The sequence below is a fragment of the Ramularia collo-cygni genome, assembly GCF_900074925.1.
Source record: "Ramularia collo-cygni strain URUG2 genome assembly, contig: RCC_scaffold01, whole genome shotgun sequence".
In the NCBI taxonomy this organism is placed as follows: Eukaryota; Fungi; Ascomycota; class Dothideomycetes; order Mycosphaerellales; family Mycosphaerellaceae; genus Ramularia; species Ramularia collo-cygni.
The window spans coordinates 6,622-22,496 of record NW_019716255.1 but is presented as its reverse complement, the minus strand read 5'-3'; the positions used below and the strand labels follow the sequence as shown (position 1 = coordinate 22,496).

Here is a 15,875-nt window from a genome sequence, read left to right as displayed (position 1 = left end):
AGAAGGAGGATGAAGAAGACAGCTCTTCCATATCTACACAGGTTCTACAATTCCCTTGCGTCGTTTATTCGTCCTCAAAGCCACTGCTTCCCAGATCCACCTTTCCCACACTCCAAACCTCCCTCTCATCCTCCTTCTCATCGCTACTCAACCCCAATCCGCCCTGTCCACCCTCGGCCTCTTTTCTCTCCTTGGCCTGTGAGCTCAACCTCAAGGCAATTCTCTTGAAATACTCCGAGATCGCTCTCCTCTCCGTGGCATTGAGCTCCTTACCCTCAGGTCCATTCATGTACTTGTCGAACACTGCGCCCTCTTCCTCCACCACATCAAACACAGCCAAGAAAGCCGCCTCTGCCGTGAGCTTGACCGGGATGACCGGATCTCGTACGCTCTTGAAGATGGGCTGCACAAGAGTGGATAGATGAGGGCGAATGAGCTCGGCGTTGTTCTCGCGACTCAATGTCCGGATGACGACCAGCGAGAGACGGCGAGTGTCCACAGGCTTGCCGACTGTAAGAGTGTCGGCAAGTGCTTGTATCAAAGGCTTGGTGGCCTCAAACGACTTGGTGCTACATGGCTGAAGGAGGTATTTGCCAGCCGCAAGTACGGCATTGCTGGCAATAAAAGGCTGCGCGCTAGCAATACCTTGCGCGAGAACCGTGCGTGTCACATCATCCATAGTCTCTGTGAGCACCTCTGGAGCTTCCAGCAGAACCGCGTTCAAGGCGAGGATGGATGAGTGYGAGAATTGGGTGGTGAGAACCCTGGTCTTGAGAAGAGTGACGGTGGACTCCTTTGGCATGACTTTGATCAAAGCGCCGAGTAACTTGGCGTATGTGATGTTCATCGCATCATCTGTGTCGCCAGTCTCGGAGTCGATGAGCGCAAGGATCGAGTTCCGGGAAACATCCCCCATATTCTTGCCGGCCTTACTAACCACCTCGTAGAGCGCCTTGAGCATGGCATTCTTGACGCCAGCATCTGAAGTCTTTGAGCCTGTCACTAATTCTGCAATAAGAGGATCCACGCGAGGCGTCATGGTGATGAGAGTGCCGAGCGCCTTCGCAGCTCTGGAGCGGAGTATTTCACTAGAAGAATCCGCGAGAGACTTGGCAAAGGTTCTCTGCAATTGTGGCAAGAAAGGTTTGAGGAGTGTCGGGATCTTCTCAAGCAAGTTGTTGAGAGTGAGGAGAATGGCAGCCTTGAGCTCCGTCGAGCGCTCAGAGACAACACGAATGAGCGGTCCAGTGATTTGCGTCACAAACGGCTTCAGACCATCTGGACTGGTGCGATCAATCAGGTCAGATAGAGCAAGCGCAGCCTGTGTTCTCTGCTCCATGGAGCCATTCATCAAACCCTGCAGGAATATCGGCAGAATGGCATTGATACCCTTTGGCAAGGAGAAGCCGGGAAGATCGTGCCCAGGAGTCCCGACTTGATTGAGCGTCTGGCGTGTTGACCCGACGAGTGACTCCATCTCCTCTTTCTTCAAACATTTCATGAGCGCACTCAATGCCGTCCATGCAGCCTTGACAACATCCTTGTCACTATCGTCAAAGGCAATGAGAAGTGCGCTGATGAGGTTGGGGTAGTAGCGGGAGAAGTCAACGTCAGTCTGCTCAAAGAACAGTGCCAGGTGCATGTCGGCGTTGGCACGTCTCCGGTGGTCATCGTGCTTGGCGAGTGCAAGCATGACGCTCATCATGGTGTTGAGGCCGTCGAACTCGTCAACAGAGAGCAGAATTGTGTCGAATGCGCTGCTCAGTTCCGATCGCAACTCTTCGTCCTTGCATGCCACAATGTTGTCCATGAGCGAATTGAGGATGTTTGGCAACCTTCTTGTCATGGATGCACCTGCCACTGTAGCCAATTCAGCCATAGCATTGGCGTTGAAAGCCGAGATTGGAGATGTGAGAAGCGTTGGCAGGAGATTCGGTAGAATGATATTCGACCGTGTAGGCTCGTTCAGCAATGTCAACAGGGCTGACAGCGCATTGTCCTTGTCATCCTCGGAGCGCAGCAAGTTGAGCAGATGTGGTAGAACTTGGTCCACAGCGCGCTTGCCAAGTGCCTTTTGAAGTGAGTCAAAGGCCTCAGCGGCAGCATCTCTGACGTCCTTGTTGGTATCGACTAAAGCGGTACGGACGACCGAGTAGAGAACCTTGTCATAGTCCTCGAGTGCGTCTGGAGTGGCGGCGTTGATGAGCTCGCGCAGAGCAATGCAGATACCCTGTCGTGCATCGGTATCGTGAGAGCTCTGCAACTCCTGCTCGAGGACAGGCAGCAGAGTAGCGAGCACGCCTTCTCCTGCTTTGCGGATGAGTTCGCCGAGAGCATTTCCAGCGATGACTTTTTGTTCCATATTGGAGCTCGCCAATCTCCGAATGAGGAGCTGAGTGAGAGTGGGGACAAGCTCGCGGAGTGTTCGAGGAGCGGAAACCAGTGCCTTCCATACGTTCATAGCGGATGTGCGGACCAGACCAGACGTGTCGCAGCGACAGATGTACAAAGCTGCCAGCACGCGATTACGCTTCTCTTCGCCAAGAATCTCCAGTAGTGATGCACCGGCTTCGTTGGCATTCTCTTCGAGATCTTCAGCTTCAGTCTTACCGCTGATACCTGTGAGGTTGAACAGCAGGTCACCAACCAGTTCGACCGAGCTGAGACGGATACGGTAACTGTCGTCAGCAAGACCGCGCTCCAGCTMAGGAAGCAGCAGATCAACCGAGCGGGCAGCAAAGTTCTTGACAAGCAAACGTCCAGCCCGAAGTGCCGTCTCACGGATCGACTCAACATCATCCGCGAGTCCTGCCAAAATTGGAGGAATGATCTTCGACAGATAGTTGGCGAAGCTGTTTCCGAAACAAGCCGGCAAGAAGATGAATAGTGACATGAAGCCCTCCCGTACAGAAGCCTTGGAGCTTGACACGTTCTGCAGGATGGTGGGAAGAGTCTCTTCGAGACGACTAGTACCAAGACCAGCGAGCACTTCACTGAGAGCTTGTGCGGATCCAAGACGATCGCCAGCGCCAGTATCGGATTTGAGAGTTGCCATAAGGCTTGGAATCAAGTCCGGCAGAGCATCCTCGCCCAGTTTTTCAATAGTCGACCCGAGGGCTTTGGAAGCGGTGGCGCGAGTTGTTGGGACGGGATCGACGATTGCAACACGCAGCCCAGCCACGAGAATGGGCAAGTGGGCAATGAGATCTTTGCGCTCTGTGAGATGGGCGAGACTGCCAATGATCTGTGCGGCTTTTCTCTTCGTACCGGATCGATCGCCAAGTCCACGATCCAAGATACGCACGACGAGTGCCAAAGAGGGCGCATCGATGTAATGAATGAAGTTGACCTTGATCAAAGCATCCAGCGCATCGTTTGTGTATTTGGTAGGATCGCTTAGCGCCTTGAGCAGGATGTTGACTTGACTCTTGACTTCTGGGTTGCTGATGACTTCTCCGAAACGTTGTAGACTGCGGTTCGCAGAACTCCGCACTTCTTTGTGACTGTCGTTGAGGACCTCTGTGAGTGGTGGAATAATCTCTGGTAGGCTGACTGCCAGCTGCTGAGGGTCAAGGTAGGCCATGGCTCCCAAGGAATCGCATGCACCCTTCTTGCTTCGCCATTGCTGCTCGTCAAGACCCTCCAGAAGAGTTGGCAACACTTGCTTGACGCCGAAAGAGCTCAACGAGGCAAAGCAAGTCTTTGCAGCATCGAGACATGCCTCTCTGACGTCTGAGCTGGCGTCACCGAAACCGACCAGGAGTTGGGGAACAATCTGGATGACATAAGGCTCGAAGATGCGTCCCAAGAGGAGCGAGAGAAGCTCCAACGCGAGGAAGGCACCTTGTCGCTCGTTGGTATCCTTCTTGTTCTCAGCTGCGCTTCTTAATGTTGAGAGGAGCCTTGTTTCCTTTAACAGGGAGATACCTCTGCCCTTGACGATACCTGCCAGACCATATGCTGCTCCACGGCGCGCGGCATACTTCTTGGAATGAAGCATCTCATCGAGTACTTGCTTGAGGTATTGACTTGCTTGGTCGCTTGATGCGCGGACCAAGGGTGGCAAGCACTGTGCGACGGCATACTGGACAGATTCGGATGGCGTGCTCAGAGTAGAGAGGAGGCGATTGACCACCTTGGGAACCCGATCGTCACCTTTTGGTAAATGACGGGCCAGAGCACCGTACAGGATGACCACAGCCTCGTTCACCAAGTCCTGCGCTTGCGAATTGCTGGAAATTTCCAGGGTCTCCTCACAGAGCTTCATCAGAGGCTCGACTTGATCACTCCCGCGGACTGAAACGACTGTCGTCGCGGCATCAACCATGCTGTCTCTAACTCCGCTGTGCTTGTCACTCAAGGGACCTCTCTCAATCAAGAAGGTCAAGAATTGAGAGAGTTGATTAGTGGGGAAGACAGAGGCAAGCTCTTTGAAAGCAAGCGCAAAGCCATGTCGTGACTCCCATGTGTCGGTGATCTCTTTCTGAAGTGGCATGCCGTACTTGTCGACCAGCGGCTTCTTGGGCTTCGCAGACTCAAAGTAAGAGTCCTCCAATTTCGCCACAACGTCTGCAAATTTTGATGGGTGGTTGGAGACTGCCGCTGCGGTGGCACGTGCAGCAGCGCGGCGAAGCTGGGAGTCCTTTGCTTCAAGGTACGGTAAGCACTGTTCTGCAGCATCCGGGACAACCTTGAGCTGATTCTCCTCCCAGATCTCATGCGCAATGGTTGCATTCTCCTCGTCATCGTCATGGCAAGCCAGCCAGATTTCGACGTAAAATTCGCGGTCTGCGAGCTCGAGCTCGGAGCTGATGGCCTGCAGTACGGCGCTACGAACCGAGGAATCTGCCACAATGGCACCTTTGACGACAACATCGGTCTCGACTTGACTGATGTTGACAGCAAGATGGCGACACAAGTCCGTGAAGCAGTCCTTGCTGGGCTTGAAGTGCTGTGTGTACTTTTGCATTGAAGCGATGAGGGTGCTGAGAAGCTTCTCCCGAGGAAGGATGGTGTTACTGCATGTTTCGGTGTGGTAGGAAAGAAACTCAATGGCCAGAACGATTTGCTCGTCTGCGTCCTCACCGGGTGCACGGTCAATGCCTCCGTTTTCGAGGACTAGGAAGATGAGTGACATGATGTAGCTCAAGGACACGGTATCGAAAGGTCGTTGTTCTCCAAGAAATCTCAAGCGGTACAGTATCCGAGTGACCAGATCTCCAAGAGGTTCGGCGAGCAAGTTCTCGGGCAGAATGGTGATGCCCGCAGCGCGTAATGTGGCGACGCCGACGAATGGCCGCAATGGCCCAAGACGGGATGAGATCTTTTCTGAACATTGTAGGTAGCCCAATGACGCTGCATCACCCAGTATAAGGCTGGCACCGGCCTGGATAACATCGAACAGTAGCTTCACTGAAGGTCCGAACCAGGATTCGGCTTCTGTGGGCGGTCCTGTCGACAAAGCACCAATGATGCCGATACCACGCCGCAGCCGGGCGTCAAGGTCTGCAACGCTCTTGCGGATAGCAGACTCTTTCGTCAGCTGCGCTTGAACCTTGGCCTGTTCGTCGGGTGTGAGCTTCTTAGCCTGTCCCTTTTTCTGAGCCAATTGAGCCCGCAGTTCCTCCTCCCATTTCAATGTGTCATAGTCCTTGTCATTCTTACTGATCTCACGGGTCTGCCCCGGCTTTGAAAGGACATCGATGAAGGCAGTGCCCTCTGGCGTACGGTATATGGCAGCCTCCGTTGGACCAATATCATCCAATTGCGTGGGATTGAGATCCGAGCTAATCTGTGCGACGATAAGTGGCGTCAAAGCCTCCGGCGCAACGAATGCGAGATCCGCTGCAGCGCTGCAGGCTGCAGACTGAAAGGCCTTGAGCGGTTTCCAGGTAGGAGTTTCCGTTACTTTAAGTATTCGAGAGAGCATGTCCTCGGAATGCTGTACCGTGAGGCCACCTGGATCAGTACCGGTGCGTAGGCACAGCTCAATCCAGGACGCCTTGGATATCAGCTGCGGCCTGCACAACACGAGCAGCTTTCTCAGCTGCTCTTCAACTGCAGACTTGTCTAAAGAGATGCCCGCTTTGGAAGCAACTTCGGGATCTAAGCATATCGCCCGCACCACTCTGAACAGCTCCTCGCGCCCACTCTTAGCAGCCATGGCAGCACTGTCCTTTATTTCGAGCTCAACATCTTCGCACCACTGCCAGAGCCCATTGACGATGACGTCCGCGACTTGGCTAGGATTGACTGCGTAGAGAGATTGCAGGGCTTTGGCCGCATCTGTTCTTAGCTTCGGCGAAACAGTAGTAGATGAGATCAAGAAAATTATGGCCTGCGCCCAGGCCTTCGCTATTGAAGTATTGTCGTTCGACTTCGCGAGACTCGGGAAAGCAGACAGAGCAGCGCGAAGGAACCATCGAAGATCGTCTTCGAGTGTCAGCTTCGTGTAAACTCGAGGATTCAGCAAAAATGAGGGCTTTGGTTCGAGGACGAGCACCTTTGCACCAATTGCTGCCTTGTTAACAATCGAAGCATTCTTCAAAGATGAGATCTGCGGTACTTTGCCCATCGAGAGCGCCGCTGCAGCACAAGCGACAGGTACCTGTCCATTCTGCAAGGCAGGGAGTGGGTTCGCAAGCACCTCGTTGAACACATCAACCATCTTTCCAATGGTCGCATCGACGAATGCGGCAGTACCCTCACTCTCGAGATTGGTGGCGTTGAGACTCCATACGCATTCTGCAAACTGCAAGGCCCACAGTCGACGCATTGGGAGGCGTTTCTCCGCCAGGCCCTTTGTGAATGCGTCGGTTGTTGCCTTGTCAAGCGTCACTCCACTCTCAAGTGCGAATTGCACGTACTTTCCAATGCATCCGATTTCAGCTGCCGCGGCAACCTCATTGGCTTCCTTAGTGGTGACTGTCACGAGACCTTGGGGTATCTTGGTAGCCAGCGAGGGAGTTGGCTGCAAGGCGGCGAGCATCTCAGCATGTAGCACGCGTTGGTCGGCCGAAGTGACTTTATTCGACTTCAAGGGAGTTAGGATCTCATCAGCTGCCTTCTCCACCAGATTTCCATCGTGTGAGCGTGTAGCGAGCGTTCTGAAAGTTCGAACGGCGCCCTCTCGTATTGATGTGTTTGAGGACTTGATGTTGGCAAGTAGGGGCTTTATGAGATYGCCCGCCAGAATTTCGGACAGGTCGAGATCGTGGGGCAGGGCTGTCAATACAGGTCCTATCAGATCATTGAGAACGACTTCGGGAGCTCTCAGGAGCGCCTTCTCCACGGCTGGAATGACATCTTTCTTCAGGTCCTCCAAGGATACAAAAGAAGAGAAGAAGTCGTGAAGCGCAGTAGCAATGTATTGCGGGAGTTGCACTCGCGATCCAAGGATTTCCCGCAGAAAGAAGGCAAAGTAGTCCGCTTTCCTCGCCTCCACAACAGCCGCTCGGTCCAATACTCTCTTGCACACTCCGGCGATGATGCCCAATCCAAGTGCATTCTTGGGTGTCGGAGAAGGAGACTTTGCGGTCAAAGTCGTGATGCAAATATCCACTGCCGCTATGCCGAATGCGCCTTTCAACAGTGTCYGTATTGCACGTCTGCTTACACGCAGCGCGGTTGCTGCGGTGCTTCCTTTTGGTGTAGAGGCAAACAAGGTGTTCAAGGCATTTGTCAACGTAGCCACCGCTTTCAATCCCCACTGCTCCCACTGGTCCTTCTCCTTTGCCGCATGTTGTATCAGCAGCGAGCTCCACCTGATCAGAACAAAGGCATTGCCCGGCGCAATGGCCGTCTTGTTCGACTCATCATGTATTGCCTTTACCAATCCTGGAATTAGTTTTGGCGCTTCGGAGGATGATGCAATGGCAGATATACAGCTTTCGACAGCCTGCCGTGATTTGGTATCGACATAGAGGGGATATGTATCGAAGAGGGTGCGCAGAATGGCGGGTGTCTGAGAGGGTGGAATATCTGCACGGAATCAGCACGAGTCAATTATGCTCTTCCGATCTATGCGCCAGAAGAGTGAGTTGAAAGTGAGCCAAAATGTATGACCTACCTCCGTCCACGAGCTTGTCGCGAATGCTGTTCAGTTCTGCGCTTCTTCGCTTTGTCGAGTTGGACAATAGAGTCTGGCGGACCTCCCACATGTCAATTCCTCCATGGTCGCCATTGGTCGCCGCTTCTCCATCCGCCATTGTCAAGTCGTTGTGCGTGGACACGCGATGTCGTCTGCGTTCAGATTCTTTTCATCGACCAAACACTCGGATCCAAGTCCAGCGTGTCGGGTGTGTCGCTGTCGCTGTCGTCGTCTCCGTTCCTCCGTTGGATAAAACCACACGACTCATCCAAATCTCCTCTCCCAATCGATCTCGTGCCGGAAAAACAGGGCAAAGCAGGCGGTGTCTGTTTTCAAGCAAGCGCAGCAGCTGTTCACAAACATCTCCAGAAGCGTTAACGAACTCTTGGCTGCAGATCACCCCACGCATGGCGAGACGGAAGGGAACCAGCACCTGCTATAAAATTTGGACGGACTTTTGACTAAACAACATCGAATCCACCTACCTTTGATCGGACAGATCCCCTCAGGATATCATGGCGRGCGGGAACAAGAAGAAGAAGAAGCCAGTCGTGAATCCCGCTCGAGGGTTTGCCACAACATCAGTCGCATCCAAGCCAAGGCCCGAAGGTGGTTCAGAAGTCACGAGCACGGATCCGTCAACAGTTGCAACGCCTATCAATCCCGCATCTGCTGCCGTTTCTACTCCCGTTCAAACAACACAGGGTGCGATCCCCGGATCAGAAAAGGAACTTCACGAGCTTAATCCCGAAGAACTCGAGGCCCAGCTAGAGGCCTCGGAGTTGCAGCAATTTGTTGAAAAGCATGGCGCAAAAGTCAAGAAAGAGACTGCTCGACAAGTCACGCGCCTTCAAACTGACAGGCGACTTCTTCGTGGCCAAGCCGACTTTTTGTCCGTCAAAGAGTGGTTGCCCGAAGAGCTGATGCAGCAAATTCTCGATCTGACCCTAGCCGATCTCAAGCATGAATCCAACACCGAAAAAAAGTCTAGCTCCCCTACCGGAGATGATTTGGTTGCAAAGGTATGGCAACTTCGCCAATGTCTCATCGATCTCGCCATTCCTTTGGATCGAGTAAATGAGGTTGTGGGCTGGATCATTTCTGAACCGCCTGCGGAGTCATCTGCAAACCTGGCATGGGGTCTTGAGGAGTGCTTGGAATGGTTAGCACTCCATTGTGAGGCTGGAGAATTGGATCACTACGACCATCAGAGGCAAAGGATTGTCGCAGCGTCGCCTGATGAATCTGAGGAGCCACTTGACATGGAGGAGCCCGAAGATTGGAAGACTGCAAAGAAGAAGCGAGACCCTGCAATCGCGCGCAGCGAGAAGGACGACTCGCCTGTAGAAGTTGATGATGCCGTAGAGGTGAGCGACGTGGAGAGTGACATGGAACCCGACGAACTCCTCTCAGCCTACCTGCGCACCAAAGCAAAGCTATACGAGATCAACCCCTCTGCGGACACAAACGGCAAGAGTAAAACATCGAAAGCTTCGAAAGCGCAGCCGCTTAGTACCAGCAGGACTTCAGGTGAGCGTAAGCTAGTAACGAAGCTTCAGAAGATTGAGAGCGACGTTCTATTCGACAAGCGAGAGGCCGACTATCATTGGGGAACTCAAAAGATCGAGCTCGCCCGCGAGCTTGCAGAGCGGAAGAAGCTGCATCTTCAAAGCGCTACCAAGTCTTCCTCGGACCGACCAGAATCACCTGCCAAGCGGGAGAACGGAGTCAGCGATGAAGCTGAACGGCTCGGCCAGGAGCTGCTCGCTGAGACGGCTGATGGCGAAGATGGCGATCTACTAAGCGGAATGTTCGATGCTCTCCCGGGCGTTACCGACTCTGTGCCCGATGAGAACGGAGCTACTGGAGGCAACGTGACAGTGCGGGACTTTGGGAAACTCGTCGGCATGAATCCGAAACGCGTTCTCGAGGAGGCATGCAAGGCACGAGACACCCGCTGTAAGCAAAGCTACAAGATGGTATCGCCCACAACGTACGCCAGTCGACACTCGGTGACGATTCAATGGACCAAGGAACAGGAAGCGTTCGAGTGTGAGTATTTGCCAGAAGTGGCCGTCAACTACAAGCCCAGCCGGGTTACCTTTACGATGACGGGAGTTGCGGCACCTGAAGTTGCGCAAAGTGAGGCATACATCGCTACTGCAGCGTTGTTCCTGATATTCTCCGGCTCGCCAAAAGAAGAAAAAGCCCATCTGCGACTTCCGTCCGCGTACCGTAATCTGTGGGATGAATTTGCGCGTCTCAAACAAGGTCACATTCATGCTGAGGAATGTGCAACTGTGAAGGAAGTACGAGCACTTATCGAAACACACCACAGCCCAGACGATGACGACGAGGACGAAGTTGTATTCAATGCTAGCATTCGCCGTCGCCTTGACGGCGCCAGTGGAGCTTCGACTCCTGTGAAGAAGCAAGAGTTGCGTAAAGCCGCACAACCCGTATTTGTTGAGGAACTCGCACAAATGTGGGCAAGGAAAACGTCGACTCCTGCCTACCAGAGAATGCTTGTTGGACGCATGAACTTGCCCATGTTCCACTTCCGGGCTGCCGCTCTGGACACGATACAACGCCACCAGGTCACCATCCTCTGCGGAGAGACCGGATGTGGAAAGTCAACACAATTGCCTGCTTTTATCTTGGAGAATGAATTGTCGAAYGGACGACCATGCAAAGTGTACTGCACAGAACCTCGACGTATCTCCGCGATCTCTCTCGCGCAACGAGTCAGCGAGGAAATGGGCGAGAACAAGGGCGATGTAGGCACTTTCCGCTCTCTTGTTGGATATGCCATTCGACTAGAGTCGCAGACTACGTCACAGACACGCCTCGTTTATGCCACTGTCGGAATCGTCTTGCGCATGTTGGAAAACTCTGATGGGTTGAGCGACATCACCCATTTGATCCTCGACGAAGTAAGTGATGATTGAGAATTTGTACCCCAGCTCGATTGAGGCGCTCCGTGCAGACGATCCACAACAAGGCTGTCAACATACGTTTCGAGTTTTGTTCTAACACTCGGCAGGTCCACGAACGCAGCATCGATACGGACTTCCTCCTGATCGTTCTACGCTCACTTATGACAAAACGGCCAGACCTCAAGGTCGTCCTGATGAGTGCGACAGTCAATGCTCAAAGATTCTCCGAGTATCTTGATGGCGCTCCCATCATCGACGTGCCAGGTCGAACATTCCCGGTCGAGGCCAAGTTTCTTGAGGATGCCATCGAGCTGACAGGGCATACGAACGAAGATGCAGCTACTGCAGCCGTTGACGATGACACCAACGAAGATGATACCCAAGAGAAGGGCACTGGCGAGCTCAGCGGTTACAGCAGGCGAACACAAAATACTCTCGCGAATTACGATGAGTATCGCATCGACTACAGCTTGATAGTGAAGCTCATTGAGAAGATTGGACATCATCCACAATACCAGGATTTCAGCAAAGCCATCCTGGTGTTCCTTCCCGGTATCGCAGAGATTCGACAGGTGAACGATATGCTCTGTGGTCACCCACGCTTTGCGAAAGGGTGGAGAGTGTTCCCTCTACACTCGACCTTCTCGAGCGAGGATCAGCAAGCAGCGTTTGAGATACCACCCCATGGCATTCGTAAGATTGTCCTCGCCACAAACATTGCTGAGACTGGTATCACTATTCCTGACGTCACTTGTGTGATTGACACTGGCAAGCATAAGGAGATGAGATTCGACGAACGCCGGCAGATGTCCCGCCTGATCCAAAGCTTCATTGCGCGAGCCAACGCAAAGCAGCGACGTGGTCGTGCAGGCCGTGTACAGCAAGGTCTCTGCTTTCACTTGTTCACCAAGTATCGCCATGACCAACTCATGGTTGATAGTCAGACTCCAGAGATGCTGCGTCTATCGCTGCAAGATCTTGTGATGCGGGTCAAAATCTGCAAGCTAGGAGACATTGAGCATGCCTTGTCACAAGCTTTGGATCCTCCGTCAAGCAGGAATATCAGAAGAGCTATCGATGCTCTTGTTGAGGTGGGCGCACTTACCACAGGCGAAGAGCTCACATCTCTTGGAAACCAACTGGCCAAACTTCCTCTGGACGCACAGCTTGGAAAGTTGATCCTCCTTGGAAGTAATTTTGGGTGTTTGGATTTTGCATTGACTGCAGCTGCAACTCTTTCATCAAAGACCCCATTCTTGAATCCGATGCACCAAAAGGGCAAGGCGGACACCGTCCGACTGGGCTTCAAGCGCGGCGACTCGGACTTGCTGACTGTCYACAATGCGTATACCACTTGGCGTAAGATCTGTACCACACCTGGAATGTCCGAGTTCCAGTGGTGCAATAAGAACTTCCTCAGCCCGCAAAATCTTGGAAATATTGAAGACCTGAAAGCTCAACTTCTCAGCTCGCTGGTAGACGCCGGCTTTGTCCATCTCGGCCCAGAAGAGCGAGCGGCTCTGAACCGAATGCGCCACAATGCTCGCCATCGCAACTTTGTGGCCCTCCCACCGCAGTATGTCAAATCGGACGAGAATGACACCCTCGCCTCATCTGTGGTCGCCTGGTCTTTCTACCCCAAGATCATCAAACAGGACGGCAAAGGCTGGCGTAATATTGCCAACAACCAATCGCTTGGACTGCATCCCACATCTGTGAACAAGACTTCCTTGAATCCAGAGGTGCGATTCCTATCCTTTTACAGCATCATGCAAAGCTCCTCTCGCTTCACCAATGCACAGGAAACATCACCTGTTGCCGAAGTGCCGCTACTGCTCATGTGTGGAGAGGCAGTCTTTCACATGTACGCGGGTGTTATCATCATTGATGGTAATAGACTGCGGCTCAAGGTCAGAGATTGGAGGACTATGGTTGTGTTGAAAGTTTTGCGAGCCAAAGCGAAGGAGATTATGGGGAAGCTGTTCAAGAATCCTGGACGTGAGTTGGGAGATCGGCCGCGGAGATGGATGGAGGGTGTTTTGGAGAAGATTTTTGAGCGACAGCATGCTAGGAATGTGGCTCTTGCTGGTAGCAGGCCGTGATGAAAGCGTGGAAACGATGACAGAAAAGGTCGAGATGGAGGATGCTGTTGGCTTGTACTGAACATGCAGAGAAAAATCCATGCAAAATCAGTAGATCAACTTCTGACTAAAGCCTACCTAGCCAGTAAAACCACACCATGTCGAGAGGTGAATCTAATTCGCCTTTTTGCTTTGTCGTTACTTTCCCAAAGATGCAACGCACTGCAATCATTCATATCGTGACTTCCCCACCACATGCTCATGCTCATGCCGTCCCATGATGATCCACCAAACGCCAAACAAGGTACTCATGAAGCGTGCAGAGAAAGTAATCAACCCTCCCTCAATCCACGCATTTACTCATCTGAGCATCACAACCCCCACCACAACCACTTGAAYGACAAGATCCATCACCACCTAGTGCTTTTATACACGTGATATCTCTGCATTGGAATCTAGGACCATCGTCGCCCTGAAGATTACCTGACTTAGTTTTTGTTTTGTGTGTTTCTTGGGGAATGGAATGTTACTCACGATGAGTAATGCTTGAGGTGGTGGTTTCGCGGCTAGTGTTAGGGATATGAGAGTTGTTAGGAAGATGATTTTTGATAGGAGGTTCATTTTGTGCGTGTGTGTGTGGTGTTGATTTAATCAGGCAAGTTGATTGTTTGAAGTTTGATGTTCAAGAAGGAGGAGAAGTTAAGGTAGTTGTTGCTGCTGCCCCTAATTGGGCTTAGCGGTGAAGTGAAACTTGTATTTGAAACTTTCAAGGTTGTGAATAACTAAATTTAGATTGGGAGGTTTTCTCTTGTTTCGCCACAAGCTTGGCCTTCTCCTGCTCGACATCAATATGATCTAGGGTATCCGCGGGACAATTTCATCGACGATGCCTACTATGCAACATCGGATTGCATGGTCTAGAGAAATCTGAGAGGTGGTCCTCTACACGATTCGCGACGCCTGATATCACGAGATGAAGCGATGATGGAGGCGTCTCTGGTCCTTCGATTACGGCATGCACGGGCATGGAGACGGCAGCATGAACTAGCGTTGACAAAGGGCATCGGATTTTCGGAGAGAGGCTCAATACATCAAAACTATTCAGGCTTCGCTTCAAGGTCAGTATTAAAAAATTCATCTCCAGCTGACCGTACAGCATCCGACTTCTCTGGAGCGTGGGGTTCAATACTTGCCGCCCTCGAGCCCTTACACTGCATTCCCATAGAGATCTTTGACTCGCTTGTCACCCTTATACACGCCATCCACATGCGGGCCAGCTCCTTTGCCTTGGTAGGGCAATTCGTTCAAAAAGTACCAATGCATTGACTCCTTGTACCCTTTACTCTGCCAGTCGTTGATTGTTCCCTCGGGGAAGAATTTGAGCGTGGTAAAAGGCGCAGTGTCATGAGCAAGCAGCACCAGCACATTGGGCTGAGCGTCAAATTCGAAGAGCGACCGAATGGACTCCATGGCTGTATTGGGATCTTCGTACCAAGACTGAGCTGGATCGGCCGAGCATCGGTAGAAAGCACTCTGGAGAGAGTCATCAGCATTGCACTCACTGTTTATGTGCTGGGTAGACTTGCCGTCCTGCTATTCTCTTGATCTGGATGGCATTCTGTAAAGATCGAGCACGGACAAGGGGTTGGAAATCTTTTGTTCAGTGCAGTGATGGATGGGATTGGGTCTGGTAAAGGGATGTGGCCTGAAGGTCGAATCACTCCTGCAAAGTGACAGACGTCCCCTCCCAGGAATACATACGAATCTGGAGTGGTCCTCACCAGAGCCGAAATATGGCCCGTTGTGTGGCCAGGAACGTTCAAAATCACCAGGCTCCCGTCTCCAAAATAATCATAGGCCTGGTAGCCGCCGATCTTGTACGCATCGCTGAATGGTGCTTCAACGACGTTGCGACCTTTGAAATGTTCTTCAGCCAGCGCTGAATCTTCCTTGGCTGGATATCCTGGGAGGAAGCGGTCCTTGAAGCCCGGTCCAACGACCAGGTCAGTTGCCGGATTGAGACGGGAAATGTTGCCACAGTGATCAAAGTGCCTGTTAGATGTCATGGTAAGTTTGTCTTACTACTTTGCCGGGTTTGTATGCATGCAACACCTACCAGTGGCTAAGGATCAAAGCCTTGAGCTCATTGGGATCCACTCCACCTTCCTTGAGAATATCCGGAACTTCTTTTTCAACTCGAAGACCTGGGACACGACCACTCAAAACTTCAACTACATGAGGGACATGGTTTTCCCAATCCGTTCTGCAGCCCAGATCGAAAGCAATTTGAGCTCCAGATGGATGTTTGATGTAGAAAGTAAGTGTTGGGAGATTAAGCCATTCTTGTAAAGTAAGCATTTGTCAAGATAGCAGTCGGTTCACGAACATACCATGACCATCAATCTGGGGCTCTATAAGAGTTGCAGGAGTTGAGATGAGATTACAAGTACTGTCAATAGCGAAGAGCTCGCAAGTTTGAGTACCCTCGGGAAGATTAATCTTTGGCACTGGTTTTGGCTGCGGGTTGGTGGACATTCTGCAAGGCTTTGGTCGGAGTATATGATTTGCTGTATGAATTGATTGACCTTGATGGTTTGAAGAACAACAACAACAACAACAGTTTATTATCGTCCGCTGAAGACAAGGACAATAATGCCCGCGTGGTACGTCAGCCGTGGTATTGTATCCCCACTTTCGCAACCCCCGCATCCGAACATGTCGGGTGAGCGGGCGAAGTACGGTGCGCTTTTAGCGACAACTCTGCAACAA

At 52.1% G+C, this 15,875-nt stretch overlaps 4 protein-coding genes; 1 reads left to right on the top strand and 3 right to left on the bottom strand.

Moving 5' to 3' along the window:
* Positions 1–64: 64 nt before the first annotated feature.
* On the bottom strand, positions 65–8,207 carry RCC_00003 (probable translation activator GCN1; the record flags this gene model as incomplete). XM_023765158.1 has 2 exons in its annotated part: positions 65–7,980; positions 8,069–8,207. 2 exons carry the CDS (start codon positions 8,205–8,207, stop codon positions 65–67), a joined length of 8,055 nt encoding a protein of 2,684 aa, XP_023620926.1.
* A 397-nt stretch (positions 8,208–8,604) lies between these two features.
* On the top strand, positions 8,605–13,127 carry RCC_00002 (related to DNA/RNA helicase (DEAD/H box family II); the record flags this gene model as incomplete). XM_023765157.1 has 2 exons in its annotated part: positions 8,605–11,022; positions 11,133–13,127. The coding sequence occupies 2 exons, from the start codon at positions 8,605–8,607 to the stop codon at positions 13,125–13,127; spliced, it is 4,413 nt and encodes a 1,470-aa protein (XP_023620925.1).
* Positions 13,128–13,449: 322 nt separating this feature from the next.
* Positions 13,450–13,727, bottom strand: RCC_12228 (uncharacterized protein; the record flags this gene model as incomplete). XM_023765156.1 has 2 exons in its annotated part: positions 13,450–13,578; positions 13,641–13,727. 2 exons carry the CDS (start codon positions 13,725–13,727, stop codon positions 13,450–13,452), a joined length of 216 nt encoding a protein of 71 aa, XP_023620924.1.
* A 585-nt stretch (positions 13,728–14,312) lies between these two features.
* On the bottom strand, positions 14,313–15,641 carry RCC_00001 (uncharacterized protein; the record flags this gene model as incomplete). XM_023765155.1 has 4 exons in its annotated part: positions 14,313–14,639; positions 14,693–15,158; positions 15,223–15,448; positions 15,497–15,641. The coding sequence occupies 4 exons, from the start codon at positions 15,639–15,641 to the stop codon at positions 14,313–14,315; spliced, it is 1,164 nt and encodes a 387-aa protein (XP_023620923.1).
* Between the last annotated feature and the right edge of the window lie 234 nt (positions 15,642–15,875).